At 45.8% G+C, this 26,121-nt stretch overlaps 1 protein-coding gene across 1 annotated transcript; it reads right to left on the reverse strand.

Moving 5' to 3' along the window:
- Window positions 1-1,498: 1,498 nt before the first annotated feature.
- Window positions 1,499-26,121, reverse strand: GARS1 (glycyl-tRNA synthetase 1). Its single transcript, XM_030971780.1, has 17 exons — window positions 25,930-26,121; window positions 22,640-22,741; window positions 19,949-20,051; window positions 18,782-18,923; window positions 18,044-18,132; window positions 16,651-16,727; window positions 15,188-15,333; window positions 14,536-14,685; window positions 12,874-13,036; window positions 11,755-11,919; window positions 9,479-9,586; window positions 9,029-9,174; window positions 7,759-7,844; window positions 7,189-7,298; window positions 5,438-5,531; window positions 3,981-4,171; window positions 1,499-1,854 (listed from the first exon to the last, which is right to left on the reverse strand). The coding sequence occupies exons 1-17, from the start codon at window positions 26,068-26,070 to the stop codon at window positions 1,729-1,731; spliced, it is 2,139 nt and encodes a 712-aa protein (XP_030827640.1). The 5' UTR covers window positions 26,071-26,121; the 3' UTR covers window positions 1,499-1,728.

A 26,121-nucleotide genomic window follows, 5' to 3' on the forward strand; every position in this document is an offset into this window, starting at 1 on the left:
TGGTCTCAAGCATCCTCTCCTGCATCCTTTTTTTAAAGCTTTTCCCTGCTGAGTGTCAGAGCTGCTGGTGCCAGGGGCTAACACAGCTAATGCTTCCCAAAGAGGATCGGTGCCCCTACAGCTGACAGAGCCAAATCCTGCTTTGGGATGCAGAAAGGTTGGGATCAGTCCTGATTCACTTCCCACAGGCTGCCAGGTGGGGCAGGCAGGTAAATCACAGAGGGGAAAGTGTCCTGGGCTGCATCAAAGGCAGGGCAAGGAGGGGGATCCTTCCCCTCTGCTCTGCCCTTGTGAGACCCCACCTGCAGTGCTGTGCTCAGCTCTGGGGATCCCAACATGGGAAGGACCTGGAGCAGCTGGAGCGAGTCCAGAGGAGGCACAAAAATGCTCTGAGGGCTGGAGCCCTTTTACTATGGAGAAAAACTGAAAGAGCTGGGAGAAGAAAAAGCTCTGGGGATACCTGAGAGCCCCTTCCAGTGCCTAAAGGGGCTCCAGGAGAGCTGGAGAGGGACTTGGGACAAGAGCCTGAGTGACAGGACAAGGGGGATGGCTGAGAGTGCAGGTTTAGATGAGGTGTTAGGAGGAAATTCTCTCCTGTGAGGGTGGGGAGGCCCTGGCACAGGTGCCCAGAGAAGCTGTGGCTGCCCCTGGGTCCAAGGCCAGGCTGGATGGGGCTTGGAGCACCCTGGGATAGTGGGAGGTGCCCTGCCAATGGCAGAAGGTTGCAAGTGGATGATCTTTAATATCCCTTCACACCTCAACCATCCTAGGATTTGTGTTTTCTGACTTTAAATGAGTGTTTAAACCTAAGCAAAAACTTGGTGAACACTTCCCAACCCTCTAAAGGGAAGGTTTCTAGCCCAGGGATTTCTCAGTGGGATGAGAGCCTGCAAGACAAAGTGTGAGGCCTCTCCTACCTGGCTCAGGTCAGGAGGGTTTAAGGCTCCCCAAACCAACAGCAGAGGGCTTTAAATTCCTCCAGTGCCCAGGGAGGTGAAAGGGTGCCTGGATCTTCTCCCACCTGCTCAGGGCAGTCTCTGGTTTCAGCCCTTGCTGCCAGAAGACATTGAATGAAAAAACAACCCTGCCAGCTCTTTGCTGCTCGCTCCCTCAGCCAAGGAAACCAACCGTGTCCAGCAGGAGCAAGACCTGGAACAGGATTTTCCAGCCCTGCTCTGTTCTCCCATGTGCAAGTGCTCCCAATTCTGCAGAAATACAGGTATTAAACACCTGCAGCCAGAAATACAACACTGAACCCATCTCTTGGGGTGGCTGCTTGAACTACAGTGGAGAAAAGAGGACTGGAAATGGGATTACCCCTTCACAAACACAGCCCCTGTACCTGGGAGCACCTTCCCCCAGAGCCCAGGGTGATCCAAACCCAGATGAAATCCTGTGCATGAACCTGTAACACCCACAGCCCTGAGCAGGGGGGCAAAAATGAGAGAAAAAAAAAGGGGCATTTCTAAAGAAAGCACAAGGCTGCAGGAACAGAGAGGCAGGCATATACAATGGTGGTTTTATTTGTAACACCTTCAGCTCAGGCTGCAATTATTTCAGTTTTTAAAGTTAAATCTGATCAGCAATTGAGGAAAAGAAAAAAATACCCAAATAGTCCCTGTGTGCACAAACAATGCAGCTCTGAATAATACATGGTAAGTTTATTTCATATTAACATGAACAGTAAAAAGTGGACATTTGACAGGATTTTACTTCAGGTCCTTTTCTTTATTCCTCTATTGTGTCCTTTTTGCCAGTCTCTTGTCCCTCAAATTGTGGATACTTTGCCTCAACATCAGCCCAGGTGAGAAAACCGTTGGCCAGGTCTCGGATGATGCCAGGAAGTTCAGAGATCTGCAGGAAAAGCCACAAAGACATAAGAAACACAAAGTCACCAAAATCAAGCTGGATATTGGGCAATTTTTACATCAGCAATAGAACAGGTACAAAGTATCTCCTAAAAGATCATTTCTGGGGAGAAAACCATTAATTAGGACACCTTAGATCAATCTGTTTTCTGTTATTAGGGTGATCCAGGAGGGAAATTGTCAACCAAAGCAAGGTAATGTAGTGCTACAGTTTGGGAAAGGAAAAAAACCCCAAAAGTTTTTTTACACATATCCAAAAGATGCTGTAAGCCAGAATTCAGCTAAGCCCTACTTACTGTAAGACCAGCACCAAAGAGGCTGCAAGTTGCCTTTTCTTTGCTCCTCACAGCACACTGTCATGGTGCAAAGGATCAACCAGAAAGCTGAAAACTTGCAGAAATTGAAGGATAGCAAAGTCTCATCTCTGCTGGTTGGCAGGGAGAGGTCACCCAGGTGACAGAGAGACAGAAGGGTGCCCTGAGGAACTGGCACTGCCTTTTACAGCCAGCCAAACCCCAGCCTGCCAAGCAGCCCCAGGCACTGCAGTTATTCTGTGGAGCTACAACTCAGCCTCACAGGTCAGCACCACCTCTTCCTGTGCCTGGGGTGAAGGCCAGGGAGAAAAGAACATCAGGGAATAAAGAAAAACCTGAAAACCTCCCAAGACTGCAGATCCACTGCTCTGAGCAGAGGCAGAGCCCACCACAGGGAGGTTTTTGCTATTCCAGTCTGCACTGCAGCCACACTGGCAGAGTGTGCTTAGGGCACAGCTTTGGGGCAGTGGTTCATCAGCTCCTGTGGTGCTGCACAGGCAACACCAGCTGCAAGGCAAACCCCAGTGCTCTGCCTCTTGGTGCCTGTGGATTACAGGGAGCCCAGCCTCTGAAAGCCAGACACAGCCCAAAAGTTGTGTCAAAGCTTTAAAGTCAATGCTTTAACTCAACAGCCTTCTCTTGGAAAGAGCCATTCTAAAGAGCAGTGTATTCAGAACAAGGCATGGCTTCCAGGTAAGAGCAACACCTCTGCATGCAAGAAAAACAAAAGCTGCTCACTTTATCAGCTGGGCCGGCACCTTCTGTCTGACCCATATCTGTTCCTGCGGATTTCTACAACAGCTTAATTGCTCCAGAGCTGGAGGCAGCTCCCACAAGGATTAGTGACAGATCAGCATCAGCAGGGGATGTTGTCCCCAAGGCCAAAAGGAGCACCCTTGGCTGTGCCAGCCCCCAAGCCCTGTGTACTGTACTCAGCACTGCTGGGGTCACACCTGGAGTGCTGTGCCCAGCTCTGGCCCCTCAGCTTGGGAAGGACCTTGGGACACTGAGCACATCCAGAGGGGACAATGAGGCTGGAGAGGGGCTGGGAACACAAACCCTGTGAGGAACCCCTGAGGGAGCTGGGGGTGCTCAGCCTGGAGAAAAGGAGACTCAGGGCTGCCCTCATCACTCTGTGCAGATCCTGAAAGCTGCCTGTGCTCAGCTGGGGCTGGGCTCTTTCTCCAGCAGCACTGACACAACCAGAGCACACAGCCTCAAGCTGCACCAAGGGAAGTTTAGGTTGGATATCAGGAAGAATTTTTTACAGAAAGAGTGATAAAGTTCTGGAATGGCTTCCCAGGGAGGTGGTGGAGTCCCCATCCCTGGGTGTGTTTAACAAAGCCTGGATGTGGCACTGGGTGCCAGGGTTGAGTTGAGGTGTTAGGGGCTGGGTTGGACTCAATGATCTTGACAGCCTCTTCAAACCCAGTGATTCTGTGAGCTGTGTGAGCTGTGTGAGGAGTTCAGTGAGTTCTGTGAGCTCTGTGAGCCATGTGAGCTGTGCGAGCTCTGTGAGAGCTGTGTGAGAGCTCTGTGAGCTCTGTGTGAGCTCTGTGAGCCGTGTGAGCAGTCTGAGCTCTGTGAGCTGTGTGAGCCCTGTGAGCTCTGTGAATTCTGGGAGCAGTGTGAGCATTGTGAGCCCTGTGAGCTGGGTGAGCTGTGAGAGCTGTATGAGCTGTGTGATCTCTGTGAGCTGTGAGCAGTGTGAGCACTGTGAGCCCTGTGAGCTGGGTGAGCTGTGAGAGCTGTATGAGCTGTATGCAGTGTGAGCAGTGTGAGTCGTGCCCCGGCTCACCTCGGCGCGGATCTGGCGCATGGAGTCGCGGTCGCGCAGCGTGGCCGTGTGCGGGGTGCGGTTCACGGTGTCGAAGTCGATGGTGATGCCGAAGGTCACGCCGATCTCGTCCGTGCGGGCGTAGCGCCGGCCGATGGACCCCGCTGCATCATCCACCTTGTGGGAGATCCCAGTCCTGGTCAGTGCTTCGGCTGCAGGGAGCAGAGCAGGGATTGTTACACGGCCCCAGCACAGGCTCCCTGTACCCCTGATGCTTTAAGTTTCAGCTTTTGTATTTTCCAGATTCTGTACTGCCTTAGGGTGTGACTCTGAACTTCATATAAAGTGTTAGCAAGTTCTCCTCACAGTTCAGTTGGACAAAACAATCCTTTTCCAGCCTGAGAACCAAGGACACTGTTGCAACTTCAAGCCCAAAATGTACAAACAACAGTGAATTGAGGAGAGCAATCTGGGAAGATGGGACTGCATAACCTGAAGCTGTAATTGGACAATCAACCCCAACAAGGAAACGGACCAAAACTTATAAAAAGTGTGAAAACTCGTGACCCAGCACCCATCTTGCATCCATCTTGAGTCCATCCTGGGTAGAGCCATGGCCAGGCTCTTGTGCTGGCCAAAGTGTATCCTTTAAAGACCTTTTAATAAATCCCTACTTTATCTTTTAACACTCTCTAGCCTCTGTTCCAGGTCAGCCTCTCTAGCCATCACCCCATGAGGCACTGCCTGTCCCAGGTGCAAGCAGCATCTCAGAGTCCCAATTTCACTCTGACAGAACATCAGGACCACAGGGTCAAACCCACCCTGCTCTTCCAGCTCTCCACATTGCACCACAACTCTCACCCCAAGAGCAAAGTCACCAAGTTTTTCCCCTTGTCATCAATGCTATGACTCTGCTTTAACACCAACCCCCAGCCTCAGTATGCAGGGCACATGCAGAGCAGGGAGACCAAGTCCCAGGCAGAACTGGTGCTGACAGCAAAAGGCACTGTCTGACATGCAACCCCTGTTCCTACCCTTCCTCTGTTCAGTTTTATGGCCCCCATCTTTGCCCATGATGCCCACTACCAGTGGGCACTTTGACAGGATGGTTGCAGGCTCAGCAGCTCTGGGACAGACTCAATAAATTAGGTGGCCAATAGGAGCGAAGCAAACTTTAATTACAAAACCCCCACTGCTCCAGCTTCTCCTAAGCAGTGGGGAAGATTTATTTTTGACACAAAAGGAAAAAAAGCAATGTCTTTTACACTCCAAACCAACACAGGGATGGTCATGGTGGTGGGGTTTTTGAGCATAGCTGAAGAGTTTGATGGATACCCAAAGCTTGTGGATATTCAGCTGGTTCAGGTCAGCAACTCTCCCTGTGCACTTTGGAGAGCCACATGATCCTCATGCTATTTTGAGAGCTCTCCCTTCCCAGTGTACAGCCCCATCAGCCCCAAAGTGCTTAACACACTTACATAATTCCTTGACAAAAGGCATGAATTCCTGATTCTGGCTCAGAGGAAGAACGGAGCACTTGAACGGCGCTACAACAGCTGGGAAGCTGAAGTACTGTGGAAAAAAGGAAAAGCACAAGTCAATAAATACAAGTTTAGTGGTCAGATCAGACTCTTAGGAGGTGAGAATAAGCTCTGACTGAGGTAGGGTGAGTGTTCCAGGGGGTCTCTGGCCCACTCTAGGACATCAGCAGTGACATCTCTCACCACTGGAGCAGGACTGGTTTTCTTCAGCCTCCATTCTCCCTTATCTCCTGACAGGTAAATGTTACCTCCCACCAGAATAAGTCCTATTAGAGCCCTCCTAAAGAAATGTAACCTCATCTGAATTACAGAAAAATTAAAGGTGGAGGTGTCTTTTCAGGAGATTTAGTCTTAGCCACAGTCTAAACCAAACTTCCTGTTTGAGACTCCACACACATGGAGCATGTGCAGCAAAAAGGTTTTTAGAACCCTTCACAGACACCCTCAGAAAATAAAAATGTGCCAGAAGTGAGGGAAAAATAGTAAAATCTTTCCTGGCAAGGTATGAAAGGGACAGAAGCAATGCATGTGAGATGTACCACAATATAAAGCAGTCCAGGCTAAATGGGTACTAGAAGGAAGGTAAACCCAGTATTTTATACTTCAGGAGCAGTTTGGGATTCAAAGTGAGCTATGTCCTAACTCTGGGTTCCTGAACCCTGTTCCCTCAGTCATAAAAGTACCACATCCTGTGGCACCCAGAGACACAAAAAAGCACTTTTTAATGTTATATTTCTTTTTTATGAACACAGTCCAGGAGCCAGGTACAATAAGCAGGAAGCAGCACCAAATATCCAGCCAGCTTGTCATGTGCCACCAGCAATGGCACAGAGCACACCTGGGCACTGGCTGGAGGAAGCTCTGTTTGAAACACACACTTTCCTCTGGTCCCTGCTACAACAAAGCTTCAGGCCAAGGTTTTAGGGGTGTCCAGAACCAGAAAAGGCTGAATTTCACAGGGGACTGAGCAAAAAATCCATTGTCCACACTGCTGCACAGAAGTATGATTCCAGGAAAAGCAGCAGCAAGAAAGGAAATTAAGCACTGAAGATATGCCTTCCTCTGAGCAATGGAACACTGTCAAGTGTGGATCCAGAAGGAGGAGTTTCTCACCCCCTTGCCAGGAATCCAGCAAGAGCCTCATGCATACATGAGCAGAATGCTCTCATGTAAAAATGAAAAGTGCTCTGGTGTCACGGTGATATTTTATGAAAAATCCCTTCACCAGGATTTCTTCTCCTGGCAAGATGAGAAGCCCCAGCTTCTCCATGTTTTGCTGAGAGATTGTGATTTAGAGAATTGCTTACCCAGCATGTGAATTGTTTTTAATTAATGGCCAATCACAGCCAGCTGTGTCAGACTCTCTGTGTGTGTCACAGGTTTTCATTATCACTCTTTTCCTAGCCTTCTGTCTGTATCCTTTCTCTATAGTTTAGTATAGTTTTAGTATATCATATCATATCATATCATATCATAGAATAACAGATCAGCCTTCTGAGAACTCGGAGTCAAATTCTCATCTCTCACCTCATCCTGGGGACCTTCACAACACCACAACACTCTGGCAAATCAGGCAATCCACACCCCAACTAGCTTTCCCCTCTCTGCTGGGCATTGTGCAGTGCTGTTTTAGCCCTTTCCCTGGATGCCAGGGGAGGGCAGGTGCCTGCAGCTGGCCCAGCACTCACCGTTCTCTGCTCGTCTCCTTCCCGGATGCGGAATGTGTGCTCGAACACTGTGTACATGATCCTTCCAATGCCAAACGAGGGCTCAATGACATTTGGGATGATTTCTTCCACTGGAACACAAAATAACACACATCACCATTAAAAATGTGTTTAGACAAGAAAAAGATGTGATTGCTGACGCTCTCCTTTTGCTCAGTACATGGAATAAAAGATTAAACATTTCTGCTCTAAATACAAATACCTGAAATAGAGATTTGGACTTAGCTCATGTACAGGACATATTTAGGCTGTAGAAAACAACTCAGGGCCCTTTCTCTGGCTCCTCTGAGGAACTAAATCCATGTATTTGGGAAAGTTTCCTTCTAGCCCCCTTTTCCTGTATCAGGACAAAAGTTCTGTGGAGATGCAGTCACTGACTTTTCAAAAGCCTTCCTACTCTTAAATTTCAAGGAAATTACATTTGGCATTTTTCCTATGCTGTCTTACAATATTAACAGGACAATGCTACCAATAAAGTTCACACTCAAAGTGTATCCTGATGATGATCAAACAACAAAGAATCAAATTTACCATGTAATGTTTTCTGAAATCTCTTCACAGTAACCATGTCCTTTGTTAATAGAAAAGTTTTCCCTTCAGTTTCAACAGTGAATTCCCTGCAAAGGAAAAAGAAGTCATTTAAAAGCTACAGCAATAAACAAACAAGTTTTATTTCCTTAATTGCATCACTTGGTTGACTCTGAGAGCAGGATGACAGAAGCCAGGGAAAACCCCAGAGATGAAAGAAACATGTAGCATACCCATTAAAAGAAATTTGCATTAATAATAAAATTACTACATGTACATTAAAAGCAACCATTTTCATAATCACAGTGAACTTTGCTGTGGTTAACAGCCTGAAGCAAAGTCAATTGGGAAATTCTCAGGATGAAGCCTACACACCAAAGAGATAAAGGGAGGCACGCAAAGCAGGCACTGGGGTATCAATAAAACCAGGGATATTGCTTCTAACTCATCAACTGAACCATTTCAGGGACATTCTGGATGGACTACGTTTCTTCTCTGCAATAATTTCTCTGCCCATTTTGAGTGCTGCTGTTTTTTCCTACACTCTCACATTCACAGAGATGTAAAAGAAATAAATTTTAGCTCAGGGGAAGAAAGAAAGATGCAAATGTTGCCATCCTGTAATGCATTCATTTATCCTACACCTCGTACCATTTCAAGCAGGAAATTAAGTTTATTTTTTTGTTACTGCAGCATTAGCTTTCCCCTAACACAGACAGCTGTTGGCCTGCTTCAGCCAAATCTGACAACTGTAAAGACTTCTCATATTTTCAGTTGTTAGGAAGGCAGGTCAAAGAAAATCATACAAATTCCTGCCACAGTAAATTAAAGGCTGTAACAGGTCCTAAAGCAGCTCACTAAACACTGGAGGATACTCAGGCAAGTTTTGCTTCTCATTTAACTATTTTGTTCCATTGGTCATGGGATTATTTTATTAAAGTTTTAAGTCAGTCCTGGTCCACTCTCAAACCAGAGTGGGGAAGCTGGTAAACAATTCCCATTTCACTGAGAACTTGGAGTCAAATCTCTTCTGGGATGACCCTACTAGAGCCAGCAGCTCATTCCCACACAGACAAACAAATATTTATGTGCACACACCCAGAGATATGTTGATGGGTGACCAGCAATGCCTGGTGAGAGCACTCAAACAACTCAGATGACCCACACAGCCTGCTCTCAGCAGGAAACTGGTTTCAAGTGGCTCAAATAAATGCAGCAGCTCTTGGGGGACCACATCAAGGTCAGAGGAAGGTACCACACACACAGAGCTCACCCTTTCTCGTTGAGCAGCTGCTCCATCTCGCTGATGTAGCACTCATCACACATGGAAAGGTATTCCATCACCACCTTGGCATCCTTCTTGTAAGCTTTGCCAATGGCTCCCTTATTTGCCTCAAACTGAACAATGTTGACTGTTCTGTGCAAGGCTGTTAAGGAGCTTGTGAGGACAGAAAGCAGGGCCTGGTTCCTTCATTACATCTAAGTTAATTGCTACACAACACAAAGACATCTCCTCCACTACTGGATGAAGGAACTTCCCTCCAAGAGAGGAAAGGAGTAACAAATGCTCAATTCTTTCCAGGTCACCTCCCAAAGTCATGCTGGCCTGTAGTTGTAGGTTTCCCTGTTAAATAGACAGATGTAACTTGAAATAGAGCTGTGCAGATCTCCAAGACATCTCCCTGTCCACTTGAGAAGAAGCTGGTTTATTCTGAAAGGATATAGGTTCTTTGAGATGCTTCTCAGCTATGAGAGGAACTTTGGTGGCACGGGCATGGCAGGAAAGGTCATAGCAGGAACGATCAGCACAGCCAACGATCTCAATCCAACCCTGAAAAAACAAAACTGGAAGCTTTCACCAACTCACTTTTTTGTCCACTTAACCATCAAATATGTTTATTCACCCTTAAGCCCTCCCTGCTCCCATGGCTGTTTTTTCCACATAATTAGCTCTGTTACAATAAGCAGCCCTCCCTCACCAGTTGCTCCCTCATTTGAGTGATTCCATTTGTTTCCAGAGGAAACAATCAGTCATCTGCCCAGTGCCTGTGTTCAGGGCCAGCTTTTCCACATGGCTTGGCAGAGCACAGCCCTGTGCCAACAGCTCGGGCTGGGGCCAGAGCACACAGCCCTATCACTCACATGCCACAGGCACACAAGGCATCATGTCCCCGTGGGACACACAGCAGGGAATCAACCACACTGGAATGGCCAAAAGCCTGGCTTAGGAGCTGCCACAACACAGATCACATTCAAGAGAAGCTCTTCATTCAGCATTTCAGCATGTATGGCAAGGAGGAATCTCAGAACACCGGTCACACTGGATTGGTGAAGCAACAAATCCAGCCTCCCTCTGGATTTCCTAACAGACAATCCCATGTAAGACAAGGCTCAGCAGCTGCTTCCCACTCACTGTCACATCAGTGTGGGATGTACAGGCAGCCAGATGTTGTGTGGTTTTCCAAGCTGGAGTGATATAGCAAGGTGTCAGAAAAGGTGTGTCAACAGAAAAAATCCCTGTGCTTGACAATCATGGTGTTTCAGGGTATTTTGAAGGATTTTTACAGAAATTTGGCTATTAGGGTGTTACAGCTACTTCTCAGAAAACACAGAATACAGGTTTATGTGACTGTTCAACCTGGAGAAGAGAAGGCTCTTCCAGTGCCTAAAGGGGCTCCAGGAACTGGAGAGGGACTTTGTACAGGACATGGAGTGACAGCACAAGGGAGAATGGCTCTAAACTGAAAGATGGAAGGTTTAGATTAGACATTATTAAGAAATTCTTCCCTGGGAGGGTGGTGAAGCCCTGGCACAAGGTGCCCAGAGAAGCTGTGGCTGCCCCTGGATCCCCGCAAGTTCAAGGTTGGATGGGGCTTGGAGCAACCTGGGATAGTGGAAGGTGTCCCTGCTCATGGGAGGTGGGTTTTTGAATCCTTTAACCCACACCTTTGTGTACAGTAAATTTATAGAATGGATTTTTAGCTACTCAGGCCACTTCCCTTCTTACAACTGAGTGCTGCAAACATATTTGATCAGACTTAAGCAACAAACCAAAGCATGGTCCAGCTCCCAAGGCGCTCCTTTCACAGCCCTGGGATTGCTGTGCTCACTCCTGGGTTAGGCTGTTGGACACCCTGCTCTGTGAGCACTGTCCTAAGCCTTGCAAAGTTGAATAATCTTATTTACATGGTGTGGCCCACACCATGTCCAGTTTTGGGCTGGCTGGAAAGATAGGCTGTGAACTTATGGAGGTCAGCTGTGGACATTCAGAGGAAGCCACTCCTTCAGGTCTTTTCTATGAAGACAAATCACTCATCTGAGCTGCAGGAGGTTTGGTTTTTTTCCCTTATCTTCAGTTTGGCAGAATTTTACTGGCTGCTATTCCTGTAATGTGCTGTAATGAAACATCACTAGTGATGAGTCTAAATCCAACCAACAAAGGGGGGAAAAAAGGCACTCAACAAGGTTTGAATGAAAAAGCTCTTAATGACTCAGCAGGAAGATGATAACAAATCCTTGAGGAATTTTTCTTCCAGTACCAGCTGTCTGAACTGGCAGGAGTGAACTCATTTCTCACAGCATGGAAGAGGGAAAGGAAGAGCAAGCATTCAAGCAGGAAGCAATCTGCCCTGGAATAACACCTCCAGCAAAACAAATCCTTCCCCACTGCTGTTAGAGAGGTTACAGTGTTTGGAAAGCACCAGGAGTCAGTTCCCTTTAACTCCAGATGAAATCTGACCAGTGAAGTGTCCCCAGGCTACTTCAGGCTCCGGCAAAGGAGCCTGGACCTACCAAAGCAGCATGAACAGTTCAGAAACTTTGTGCAGGGAGCTGAGCTGCCCCTTGGTCCTGGATTCAGAACATTTCAACTGCATTATGTGTGTCTAGACCAACATGAAGCCAGAGAGACGCATCAGACCCACAGAACTAACTTCAAAAGTCAGAAATAAACCAGACCTGACATGGATTCCCCTTACTGTTTGCACTTTGCCCACTTACATAGGAGGTTTTGGACTCTGCATCCCAGCAGTCACAGGCATAATGAGCCATCTCATTCTCCATGTGCTGTCGGAAGCGCAGCTTCTCCGGGGATACGCCGACCTTGGTGAGGAAGAGGTAGATTCTGCCGATGAAGTAACCCAGGACAGAGTTATTGATCACACCCTGCAGGGAGAAAAAGCAGGAAGAAAACACCCATGTGAATTCCTAAGGAAGCAAAGTCATGATCTGTTGAACTCCTGCAGGCAAACTGACATGTTACAGATAGAACTTGTGGTTATGTTCTGTCTCTCCTGAAGCTGTTACATCCCTTCAAATTCACCTCACTGGCAGCATCTCCATCTGACCAAACAGTGAGTTACTGTCACTCCAGGACTCATCACCCACTGGCTCTGAGGATCACCTACTTGTAAATACCCCACTGTATGCAGCAGTGCAGTCACTGGCATTACAACAGCTGCATCCTGCAGTTCACAGCTGCAATACAACAGAGGGGTGGTGTTCTTTTCATCTTTTTGGCTCTTGTTTTGGAGATGTTTTGCTTTGCTTATGTTTTTTAAAGGCAGTGTTTTGGTGGTTTTTTGGTTGGTTTTTTTTTGGGGTGTTGGAGGAAATGGAGAGGAGGAGGTTGGTAAATCAACTCATTCATAATTAGATTCATCAGGTAGTGATTCATCTAATTATGCAAGCCATGTACTCATGGGGATCAGCAGCTGAATATGAGATTCCCAGATACTGCTTGTATTAATATTCCTTACTGCCCCTCTTCACTAGCTAAGTGTGAAGTTTAGCTTTCAACCCTTATCCCAACACCACCTGCACTCTGCTGGTAGCAAGGACCAGGCCTAGATCTCAGTCTCACTGATTCACTGAACAGAAACTACTCATAAATCTGGGAGCAAACCGCAGCTGGCACCAACACAACACAAACTTTGTGTAGGCCCAGTGATCCATGTCCTGGATTCAGACTATTCCAACTGCACTACATGCATTCAGACCAACACAGAACTGGACAGACACATCACTCAGAGCCCTAATTTTAAAAAGCCAGCTTGTAACTTATCCCTGAGTGCAATATTGCAAGGAGCAAGCTGGGTGTGGCTGCAGGAGGAGGGTTACCTGCTGGACAGCGTCTCCCAGGCGCATGACGTGCGCAGACTGCCCGCTGACCTGCGCCTTGGCCGAGTACAGGAGGATGTTGAGATCTGCCACGTTCTGAAACTTGGGGTGGTTCTTCTCACTGGGGTCCACAAAGTGCTCAATTTCTGCCATGGTGAATTCCCTAGTGAAAACAAACACACACATATTAAATATTTTATCCATTGGATCCTAATAAACCATTGTGCTTTAGCCTCTCACAGCAAGCCAGTAATTTAAAATCCTATGCAGACGCAGCCAAGAGAATGGGCAGACTGGAACATGAACCAGTCTCATCACTGGATTTAGTTTCATCTTCAAATTCCTAACAAAACTTTCTACAGATCCATCTAGAGCTCTCCAGGCTCTGGTTAACCCCATTTTGAATCAGAGCAGAGAACACCACCTTTGGAAGCACTTCCAGAAGTTCTCTAGAGTTTTTCCAGACTGCTTTGATGCCCATATCAGAAGCAGTTCTTCCTCACAGGGTCTGCTGATTAAATCAGTAGCTTTAACTCATGGCAGAGGTGCCAAAAATAACCAGGTGAGGTGGTAATTTCCTGAAGATAATGATACTGCTGCACGCAGCAATGGCATGAATTCTGTTTTAAGAACGTGTCTTTAATATATCTTTACTCAGAGATTGATTCTAAACCTTCTTGCCTAAAATCACTTTCCACTGAATTAGCTCATTATCAACAACCTTTAAAAAAGCTCTAGGTAATCATTAACTGTAAATCACAGCCATCAGGGTGTAATTTGCTGTGATTGCATAATAACAGTCTCCAATAAATGTGCCACAAGCATATCATTTATATTTGACTGAAGATGATTTCAATGAGAGAAGTTCTCATTTCCAGATGAGCAAAACAGAACAGGAGGACTGAGGAAATTCCTGAGCTCCCTCTGTGCTAAGGATGTCATGGCCTCTCAGTGACATTTATGGCACCACAAAATAATCAATTACCAAATTTACAACATGTACTGCCTGTGCATGGGAGCCCTTGTTCCAAATTATATGAAAGAGATTTCCAATTAGGATAGATCATTTTAAATACAGAGATTATCCCTAGTGAAAGGCAATAATCACTTTTATCCAGAGACAGAACTGCAAGTAATTCCCAATAACTCTGAGCTTTCCAGCTTCACTGATCTTGCAACACAAATACTGGTCCTGAGTAAGGTTATCTCCCAGCTTCCTCTCTGCAGCAAGCTGTAGAACTGCAGAATCTGCAGGTCAGAGACAAGGAAATATTGCTACAAGGTCAAGCATATTTTGATTTCAGTTTCAAAGGAAATTGCACAAACATAATTAGACAAGCAAAGCCCTGCAGAGAACACAGCTACCTTGGACATGATTCTTTTAGACTATGATGGAAGCCAAATTCTGCCAGTGAAACTGAGTTTATCTCTAATACAACAACTATTTCAGATATTCTGCTTCTCACAAACCAATCTTAGAATTCTGTACTTAAAATCTAAACTCTGAGTTCATCTGTAGAGCCTGAGGCCCACCAGGCACAAAAACAGGATTCCTCTGGGAGAAAGCACTAAAGTGAGACAATGCTGCACAAACCCTGCAAGCAAAGGAAGATGCTCCCTGCTCCCAGGTGCCCTCCTGCTGGAAGAGGAAGTTGGCAGTACCTCACTCTGATAAGGCCGGAGCGGGGTGAGATTTCATTCCTGAAGGAATTTCCAATCTGGGCAGCAGCAAAAGGCAATTTGCCTTGGTTAAACTCCAGCAGACGTTTGAAGTTGAGGAATATTCCCTGTGCAGTTTCTGGCCTCAGATAGCTGAAAAGACATGGGGGAAAGGAAAATCAGGAAAATTTAAGGGTGGAGAAAGCAGGGAGAAAGCCACAGTTGTAACAAAACTCACAGGTAAAAGTTTTTCTCTTGAGACTTTTAATTCCAGACACAAAAAAAAAAAAAAACACTTAAGCAATATACTGAAAGGGAAAAAACTTTACCTCCTTCCTCAAACAGGTATCCTGAAGTAGGTTTTCTACAGCCATGAAGTCACTGACAATTGGAGACCAGCATTAACTGGCTTTATGAAAACTACTCCAACCAGCAAGGGCACAGCTGGGATCTGTATTTTGGGTGCTTTAAGTATTTTCATGATTCTCCAACAGCCCCTTGTTTCTCCTGCCTTTCCCCAAGACTCCAAGGAATGCTAACCTGCTACAGGAGGCTGGGACTGAGAGGCAGGGGAAGGCTACTCCAGAGATTTCATTTTTATTCCAAATCATCTCTAAAGCAAGGAGAGTGTGAGCAGAATGAAATTAGCACCTACCCAGGCATATTTCCTCCAGGCCCAATGGAGGTCTTGAACATCAGATTGAAAGAAACAGGAGGGGACAGGTCATTGCCAGTGACAGGGGACTTCACATTGTAGTTCACAAAGAGATCTGCAAGCTCTTGCTGGCCATAATTGTCCAACTAATACCAAAACACAAGAGAATTATTTTAATTACTAGACAAGATAACAGGAATGAATGCCCTCTTTATCTTTTACTGAGCATGATCTACAGCTCTGAATCACCTGCCCAAAATATTCCCTTCTAACCTAAATTTTCAAGCAAGCTGAAGTTTGAACCAGTGATAGAAGAATACACTTTGCACATTTGCAAACCTATTTTAGTAATAGGTCTGGGATTTAGTCATACCACAGGAGGTCTGAGCTTAAGAGTGGGTGTAAAGCACAAGAAAAGTCATTGGGACTGCACCACAACCCACCAGAACAGACTCTTTTGAACAGATTCAGCTAAAACATGGGGAGCTCTGTGTTGGGAGCAAAAAAAATACAGCAATGAGGGAGAAGAAAGCTAAAATTTCTGCAGGGCTTTGTCTGCATTCACTTCTTTTTCTTCTGCTGCTTGAAACACAATATTCAAGCTATGCATTAGATGCCCTTTCAGAGCTGTTCTGCATTTCTAGCTGTCATGATCTTTCATATATCAGGAAAATAAATCCAAACACAGGATATAAAAATACTCTAATGTTAACAGAGAGATTTCCTAAAGGATGGTAAAAGTTCAGTGTTGTAGTGTGGAAAACCTAATGACAGCTGCTCAGTGATGCAAAACACTGACAAATAGTTTCTCTTTCTGGAAGGAAACATTCATTAAATGCATGGCTTTGGAAGCGTTTATCCTAGAAGTCATGAGAACAAACATTAAAAACAAAGAAAAACAAAAAACAAATAAAGGCAAATATTTGTACAGTTGTTCAGGAATGTCAGACTGAACACCAACTATTCTCATGGTAAACACAGGAAAAATCTTTGTGGGGTGTCAGAGACAGAGGAACAAATCTCCAGGGCTTCAAAGCACTGAGACAATTTCAGAACAAAGCAAATCAGTGCTGAGCTGACTCAAAAAAAACCCCTGACAATACTTGTGATCCATCTCTGCTCCTTTGTATGACAATCCCACAGAAGGGACTGACAAATGTAAAAGCTTTTTGCCAGGGTATCAAGTGAAACAGAGCAAACCAACCCCAAGACTGAGCTTCACCCCTACCAACCCAACACTCAAAAGATTCATTAACACAACAGCAGAAACTCTCCAAAAGAGTGAGGGAGATGAGATTCACCAGCAAGCTCAGAGTATTTATTAACAATTCAATTGTCTGTATTTGAGAGGATCTCTGGGGTAAAGACTTCTGAGCATCTTCAGGAACAGAAACGGCCACTGCCTCTGGACTCTCTCACACATCCCTGTCCCTGAAGCAGCCACCTCCCTGTGCAGCACCCACCTGTGTTAGAACATTTTCCATTTCTGCCTTTTTCTCTGCCGTGCACTTCTTGTCAGACATCAGTTTCTGCAGGTGAGCTGTAAGAAAAGTTGGCCACGAGTTTAGACTGCAACTCCATCACTGACCCCAGTATAAAACAGCTCAAGAGGATCCCCCAGCATGAGTTAAGTGATGCCCACAACTTGTCCTGACAGGGTAATTCCAGTCATGTCCTCAGGGCAGGGGTGACCTACAGTTCACTGTACTGGAGAGCCACAGGGCAAACAACAAATTCTCATCCAGTTCCTTTCCAATATTATTTCTTTAAACCCAAGCAGTCTTTGTAGTCCTTTTCTTGCTTTCTATTATACAGACTAGAAATTAAATCTAGTCTGATCCCAAGCAGCAAGGCTGATTTTATTCTCAGAAGCAGGTACAGTGAAGCTGGACTGCATTCCACGTTACAGCACAACATCCTCCCTGACACACAAAGGCACACAGTGATGCCAAGACTTCTCACTCTTGTTTGAAAAAAGCAATTTGACTTTTTAGTCAGTAACAGCTCAGTTTGGCAGTGACAGCAGGTGGCTGTTCACAGGGAGGGGCTGCACAACACAGGGACACACTTGTTTGATGAGGCTGCTCAGCAACAGAGGCAGAGGTTGGATGGGCTTCTTTTGAGGTTTTTTTTTGACAAAAGAAATTCTTAATGAATACCATGAAAACTACTTTAATGCTAATATAGATTGTTCTTCATACTTGAATTTAAAGGAAAGGGCTCAAAAACCAGAGAGCACCACTCACTGAAGAAAAGTGGAACAATCCCATTCACAGTGGAGCTGTACCTGAGAAAGTTTTCAAACAGGCTTCTTATTTCTGTGACTTTCTTGGTTTGTTTTTCCAAACAAATTGTAATAACCAGGAAGAAGTGTGAGGACTTTGCAAATCAAAGAAATGCCTGAAGTCTATTTCTAAGGTACACATGAAAGTCATCCACTGCCATGTAATTGACCTCTCACAGGTAAAACATACTCTGACCCCTCACAGCATCAATAAATTGTTTTTCAGTACTTAAAAAAGCAACTGAAATTCAAGAAAACTAAGACCAGAATGCACTGAAGTACAAAAATCTTGTTATAAAGGGAATCCTTGGCTTAGACAACACAGTAATCTTTCATAGCCTGATGACACTGGGTTTTATAAAAGGGACACAACTGTGTTTTCACCAGAGATCCTGAACCTCACTTAAGACACAAACCTATGGGGTTTTTGGTATGGTGTGATTAATTACTGCAAACACAAGTATGAAAGACTGGCCACACCAGCAGGCTTTCCTTGAAAAAGATTCTTTTTTCCAGTGCTTGTATCACTGCAAGAAACCCCCAGGCCCACCCAGCCTGGAACAAAATCAAACCTTTTAAGAGATGATCAGCACGAAAACATTCCCCATTTTTCACATCTTTCACCATGAAGTCAGCAAACTTGTCCACGTGGCCAGAAGTCCTAGAAGAGATGACACAAAACAAGGAATGTGACAGCTGCCACCAGACATCCCCAGGTCTGGGTGATCCCAGTGGACAGACCTTTATCAAAGTGAAATCCTTCAAAAACTGCAGGCTCACTCCTGCTTCAGATTTCAGAGTCATGTTAAGCAGCATCACCTCTCAGAAAATATGATCTGTGGGAAGTATCAATAATCTAAACCTTAAGATGTGTCACAAAGATGACACTTAATGCCTTCAGGAACTGCATCATGATCAAAACTAGACAGAGCTGCAGTAGTGAGGAATAACCAGTAATTCAAGTGGAGATATTCCCAGTATTTTATATCTCAGCTGAATGAAGTTTCTGCCCTTTCCTTGTCTTCTTAATCTTTTAGAAAAAGGAATAATGACAATTTCTTACCTCATGGGACTGCTAGGAAGCTTTGAACTCTCAAATACGAATGCCACTGCTTTCTCTGATTTACAACAGCAGCTTATCACACTGACCTGTGCATTGGAACCTAATTATGGTATGAAACTGGGTGACCCAGACTCAAGATCCCTGTGGATAATTCTACAGAACACTGTAAAAAGCACCTATGACCAGAATTTACATAATGCAGGTAGAAAAAACTAAAAAAAAAAAAAAAAAAAAGACCCATATTTACTTTAGAACTGGCTCAGGGGTGAGCATGGTGCAGTCAATCTCCAGGATTTGCTCTTCCTGAATAAAGTGATGTCTCCATGCTTGGATGATGTTGTTCTTCAAAGCACACCCAACAGGCCCAAAGTCATACAGACCACTGACTCCTGCAAAGAGGAAAAGGTAAAAAAGAAGTGTGAGACTGTACAAAGCTGCACTGTTTGGAGGAGATGTCCTCCCTTCTCAGCATTTCCATCAGCTGGTTTCATTTTATGAGCATGAAGCACAGTTCAGCTGCAGAGCACTGAGGCATCAGGTAGTGACAGAATCTAAAACTGATAAACTCCTGCAACCAACAACTCTAAAAAGCAAATTCCCTCCACCAATGGATTCTGTTTTGTGGAAAGTTTTGTGGAAGCAATCTCTGTGAAGGAGGAATCTGAATACAGAAGAAGTGACCACTGCTGAAGCAGTGTCAGTAATAAATAACACATATCTGCAAATCACCACTGTGGCTGCAAAGATTTTAAAAAAGCCAATAAAACAACTCAGAGTGTTTAATTTGGTATCTAATGTGAAAGAGCAGTAACCACAGAGGCAGTGTGCTGCTTCCTGAGATGCTCATATCAGCCATCTGAAGAGGTTTACAGCCACATTTATTCTGCCATAAATTTCATTGGCAAAGTTCACTGAGGGAACAGGTTCTAAAGTTCACAGTGGGTTTGAGCATTTTTGGTCTCCTTTTGGGCCATTCACTTAAGAGCTGGACTCATGATCCTTGTGGGTCCCTTCCAGCTCAGAATATTCTGTTATTAATTTGCCAAGAGAAGCTCAGGAAGAGATGAATGATTATAAATAAGTTGATGATCTCCTTAAGCCCCAAACATCCTACCCTCAGCAAAGAAGCCATCTTCTACCAATGTAATCCTCAGGACATGCATCCTAAAGTCCACTCATTCCCATTCAGAGAGCCCAAAACAAAAATTGAGCCCCGTCCCAACCCAAACACTTCAGGAAGGGGGAATTTTTGAAAGGTTTACAGACTCAAGCAGGAAAGTTTAAATCAAACTTTAAAAAAAAATCTTGTATGCCACATTAATATAACATTGCTAGAGTGCAGCATTTCAACCAGCTAGAAAGACCAGAAAATTAGCCTAAAGGGATTAAAATGTACATTTCTTCAAACCCATACCTCCATAAATAGAAAAGGCTTGGTCATAGAAAAACCTCCTTTTGAGAGTGTCTTCCATCTTAACTCTGTCCACGATGTCATCTTTGGGCTGTAAGGCCAGCTCCTGTAAGTCAGGCAAAACAAAACCACTTAATAGCTCCTGATTCTGGCAGGAGGAGAAATCCTCTTCACTCACCACTGTGAGTCAAAAGTTTGCAAAGACCACTTTGAAGAAAAGGCATCCTGTCAACATCCTCATTTTCCAAAGAGGAATCTTCCCACGGAGATTCAAGTGCTCAATTATGAACATCCCTGTCTGAATGCAGCACCATTTCAGACACTTGAGGTGGACTCATGACCTAACTTTCCCTGAGTGAGTTATCCTCAGCTTTCTTCACAATCACTGCAAAAAAATGCCAATTTCCAAACCAATTCTGACCTTCTTCACTCTCCTGACTATGAAAAGAGCTTTAAGTGACCATCTCAGACTGCACACATCCAACTCTTGGCATACATAAACCTTTCAGTAAGGTGCTCCTCACATGAAAGAATTCTGACGATGAAGATTACAAGCCCCATCATCCTCATGCTCTGCCAAAGGGATGATTTTAGGTATTTGTGCATGGAAAATCTATTTGTAATTTTTTTTTCAGCACTCAGAAAACTTGAGAGTGCTTCATGCTCTGACAAGATACTGTGACAATGTTTAAGAGCAAACTCACTACTTTATCTGAAAACCTGTGATTTCTGCAATCTAATCCATTGGTGAGGTCAACACTTAAAGATTTCCTTCAAGGCAGCTGTTTTGATCATTAAGGCAGAGTTAAACCCAGAAGTGCAATAAATTCAGATCCCCTTAAGTGTCTCAGACTATCACTTGGAAAAGCCTTGGGGTAACAAAAGGTATTGTGTGTCCATGTATTTCAAATTTCTCCTTTTCTATCATCAATAATGATAAATAAATGTGGTCTAATTTTAAAAGCACTGTACTCTGTGTACTCAGCTGCTCCACCCTGCTCAAAGCTTCAAATTCAGAGCTGCTCTGACATCTTCAAGTAGGAACAGGGCTTGAAAATCACCACTGCAGCTTCCCCCAAAGGTGGAAGGGACTGTGATCCTTGCTGGGAACAGCATCAGGAGAGAGACACTCCCAGTACTGGAGTGCTGCACTCCCAAGGGCAGATGCTGCATTTGCAAGGTCAGCCTTGCACTGACAGCCCACACAAATTGTGTAAGTGCTAAGAAACCTCCCCACTGCATCCTACAGGCACCCTCCAACACAGAGCTGGGGCTCACAGGGACACCAGGACTGCAAACCTGCCTGCTGACATGCACAGGGAGATCAGAACTGCAAACCTGCCTGCTGACATGCACAGGGACTCCAGGACCCCTCACCTGCCTGGTGACATCCACAGGGACTCCAGGACCTCTTACCTGCCTGGTGACATCCATAGGGACATCAGGACTCCAAATGTGCCTGGTGACATCCACAGGGACACCAAAATTCCTCACCTGCCTGATGACATCCACAGGGACACCAGGACCCCTCACCTACCTGGTGACATCCACAGGGACACCAGGACCCCTCAGCTGCCTGGTGACATCCACAGGGACTCCAGGACCTCTTACCTGCCTGCTGACATCCCCCCAAGCTTCTGAGGGGTGGTACACAAAACTGGGAGAACACCTAGATAGTATTTCCCGCAGGATGACCTAGTTATTGCAGGTATTGCAGTTAATGCAGGTTTCATGCAATGGTTTCAAAGCCCTATGCTGAACACTCAGTAAAAATGACATTTTCTTGGGTTCAGTGAACGTAAACAGGCAGCCACAAGGCCAGACCTGGCAGAGAGCAGCACCTGTTCATCCCACGTGACCCTGCAGGACAAACAGGGTCAATGGGTTTCAGTTCAGGTGAACTCACATTCTCACAGTCAGGCAGCTGTAAGAAGTGCTGTATTTACTCATTAATTCATTTATTTTTAAGAGTATTACCCAGGCACAACTACAATCAGGTTTACATGAAATTGAAATTAGAACATGGGTGAATCTGCACAAGTGACTGTTTTAAAGCTTCAAGAGTTTATTTTTGTTGTTTCAGTCTGGGAAGGGGAGGGAAGCTCACAGGATAAGAAAGTGTATTTTACTTCTTTATGAATATAAAGACAACAAACTTCAAGTTCCATCATTTAATTTGCACAAAGACTTCAGAGTTTAGCAGTATTTAAAAAAGGGGACACAACTTCACCTCTAAGGCTGAGAATAACTGCAGGTTATTTGAAACATCTACAGAAACTTTGTTACTGTAGCAAAATGGATGGTTTCTAAAGAAACACCTTCTATGAGAGTCAGGGAATTTCAATGCACAAAGAATCTGAAAATTTACCACAGTGAACAGCATGTGCTCTCACTCTGCACACAAAAAATCTATATAGCAAACAAAGATTAGTTAATATACACTCAATTTCAGCTTTGATTACAACCTGAACTCATATGCATTTGTTTCCACACTGATTTAATGCTAACAGAAATTAGTGTAACAGGTAAAGAATGAAACTGCCACTAGCTGGAAACCTGTAACAACTGTTTCAGAAGTGATTCAGTCTAGGACTGAATTTGGACTGTTTAGACCAAACCTGCAATAAAGAATTAAGAAATTTCAAGGCTTTTCAGAAAAAACTGTGGAGCTCAGAATTTAATTTCCAGACTCACCTTTGCTTCTAGGACCCTCTTCCGAGCTTTGAGCTCTGCTACAGCTCTGTCTATGTCCACCTGGGGAGCCTTCTCTTCCTTCAGCTTCCTCACCAGCTCTCCCTAGGGCAAAAAGAACATTATAGATTCATTCTTTGCCACAGATGAGATCTCTCTTTCTTCCAGCTCCCCTGGCAATCCAAAAGGAGATTTCTGTCCAGCCTGCACACAGGTCTCCAGAGGCTGCAAGTGAGAAACACACTTTCAAGAGTTAGCAGACTCTTTTAGTTTAAACACTTTTAAGAGTTAGGAGAGTAGACTTCATTAGGGAAATCCAACCACCCCACACAACTGTTAAATCACAGACCTGCTATTCAATCTCCATGTGGGATTATATTCCTCTATGTACATCACAAATTCCTGGTTTCTGTCTTTGAGGATGCACTAAGTGGATTCTCAGATGGTGAACACAGGCTTGGTGCTCTCCATCTCCATCCAGAAGGCTTCTCTTCCTTCCACCCCTTCCCCTTTTAAAAACCTGCTCTGTAACTTTGAGATACAACAAAGTCAACAACAAAATAAAAATACCCTTAAAAAAAACCCCAAAAGCCTAAATATTTCAGAGCAGCAAAACCCTGCAGTGGGCTTACAGGAGGTCTTGACCTGAGTCAAATCATCACCACCTTGTTACAGTTCCACAGATGTGTCTCTGCCCTGTGGGATGATTCTCCCCTTTCAGCCCAGGGAAATCTCAATCCCTTCACACCCAAAAGGGCTCTTTTATGAACATGATCCTCAGCTGTCAAGCCCAGCTTGCTCCTGGAGATAAATGAACTAAAAGTCTTCTTTTGAGTCCACTCTTCTCCACCAAAACCAAGATCTAGCTTGAATTACTGAGAAGGGCAAAGGTGCTGGAGGAAAAAGCACAGAGATGTCAAAGCTGCTCCAAGTGGGATGTTCTAAAAATGGGATGCTCCAAGTTCAGCATTTTTCTTGCACCTTGCATATCTTGAGAAAAAAAAAAGGAAAAAACCCACAATCCACAGAGATTACAACATTTCCACAATACCAATTTTTTTTGCTAAATTCTGAACTTTCCTGACAAAAACATTACAGGTAACTGAGAAAGCAAAGAGAAGAGAATAAACAGATTGCTATTCTGTAATCAGATTAGAAAAGATAAAAGTGCTCCAGAGACTGAGGGGTTCAAAAGTGCATTTTATTAATAAAAGGATGTCTCCAAGGACTGCATTAAAACACAGACAATGAGAAGAAGGAAAAATAAGAATCCTGTCAGGATTAACCCCATCAGCTACACCAACAGAACAAATCTGCTGTTTCCTTCCTGTTAACTGCTTAAACAAAAACGTGAAAGTTTCACTCTGGGGCTGAGGACTGCAACTGCCATTCCAGGGTAACGTGGCAGAGGGAGGGATCTGATCTGGTGTTTTTCTCTTTTAAAGTAGTGAGTCCAAATTGCCTTTGTCGAGCCAGGGGGGTCGGCAGTGGAAAAACATCAAGGCAGCAGCAAAGCAGCTCCTGCTGACTCAACAGAGCCCTCACCCTGCTCAGTGCTGAGCATCCAAAAGCAGCACACAGCAACTCTTTGTCTTGACCTATAAGTAAGAGTGCTCAGACATACGCAAGGAGAAGGGAAAAAAAAAAACACAACTGAAGCAAATAATTATGCCTGCTGACAGGACTCAATCTAATTAAAGCTCCGATCTCCAGCCCTGCCCAAGAGGAGGAGTGCACAGCAGCACTCGATGTGGCAAATTTTGCTGCAGCTTTGTCCCACAGACCAGCAAAGCAGGGAGGGATCCACCCCTGGATCACGGCAGCTTATTGCATCAGGCACTGCTGCAGGAAGATAGGCTGCTCCCTTCTCCATAGGCTGAGTCCCTGAGGTTTAATTAAACCACTTCTCCTGGAGCTGCCAGACACAGACTCCTGCATCCAGAGGCACCAACCACCCCGATCTTTGTTATCCCCTCCCTCTCCTCCTGTGCAAATATCTCCAGGAATTACTACAGCCAGTTGTACAGCACAATATGTGTGGCCCCAGCTGGACTATTGTTTATTTTTCCCTTGGTGCCCCACACCACAGTCTCAACCCCTGAAAAGAAGGGGTGCCTTGGTATTCACAGGCAAATGACAGCACCCAGGATTTTAAACTAAATAAATTGGCTGGTTCTAGAGATCATTGCTTTATTTACAAGCAGCTCTCTTGCCAAGGCATTATGCTGTACAGTGATTCATAATAAAAACTCACTGAAGTGCTAGCATAATTAGAGGGCCATAAATCCACTCATTTAATGGGGAAACACACGCACAGATCTGTGAATACAAGGGACACACGCATAGCTCTGTGTGCAGCTCAGGGGAATAATATGGATTCAGCCACTTAAGGGGGACACATGGGGGACAGACAGACACAGGTCTGGCAGGTGCTGAAGAGAGGAGACGGAACTCCACAAGGTCCATTACCCTACACAGCCAGAGTGCCAATATTTATTTAGGAAACGAAAAGACAACTAAATCCTTCTCAGGTAAGAAGGATGATAAAGGTAAAAGGAGGGAGATGGGAAAACAACGCGATGCAGCCCCAGCTAAAGGACACATCACTCACCTAGATTAACCAGAATGATGAAATGGAAAATATGCAAAGGAATTACCATCCCTTACTGCATCAGGCAAATATGCAACTCCAAATGAACGTCATTTACCTCCGAGACCTGGCACAAACTCAGCTCTAAGGGGACATCACGGCGTGACCCCGGAGGGACGAGGGGGCTGCTTTACACGGGAGACACGAGCAGGGGCCTAAGGCAGGGCACAGCCAGGGCCAGCCCGGGCACAGCCAGCCCGGGAGGGGACACCCAGGTAGGCTGAGGCACAGACCCAGCCCTGCCAGGCAGCTCCGGCACCGCGGCGAGGGCACAGAGCCATGAGGGGAAACCCACACGCGGTACCCTCCCTGTGCCCGAGGGACCACCCCGCACCCGCCGAGCAGCGCTGGGCAGGGACCCCAGGGACACCCACAGGGACACCTATAGGGACACCCATGGGGACACTCATGGGGATATCTATAGGGACACCCATGGGGACACCTATAAGGACACCCATGGGGCCCCTCCAGGCCGCGCAGTGCCCGGAGCCGGAGCCGCCGCAGCGCCCGGGGGAGATGCGCCAAGACCCCTCCGCAGGGAGGGCAACCCCCGGGGGAGGCCGGGGGCACCTCCCACAGCCCGCCCGACCCCCGGGAGACACCGCCGAGCCCCCCGGGCGGGGCGCGGGCCGGGCCGCATTACCTGCTGCCGCACCGCGTTCCGGAGCGGCGCCAGCAGCGCCTCGGCCTGCGGGCCGTCCATGGCGGGGGGGGCGGCGGCGGAGCGGAGCGGGCGGGCGAGGCGGCGCAGCAGGGCGGGCAGGACGCTACGGGGAAGCGGCATGGGGAGGAGGAGGAGGAGAAGGAGGGGGAGCGGGCGGAGCAGCGCCCGCCC

This window comes from Camarhynchus parvulus, chromosome 2, assembly GCF_901933205.1.
Source record: "Camarhynchus parvulus chromosome 2, STF_HiC, whole genome shotgun sequence".
Lineage (NCBI taxonomy): Eukaryota > Metazoa > Chordata > Aves > Passeriformes > Thraupidae > Camarhynchus > Camarhynchus parvulus.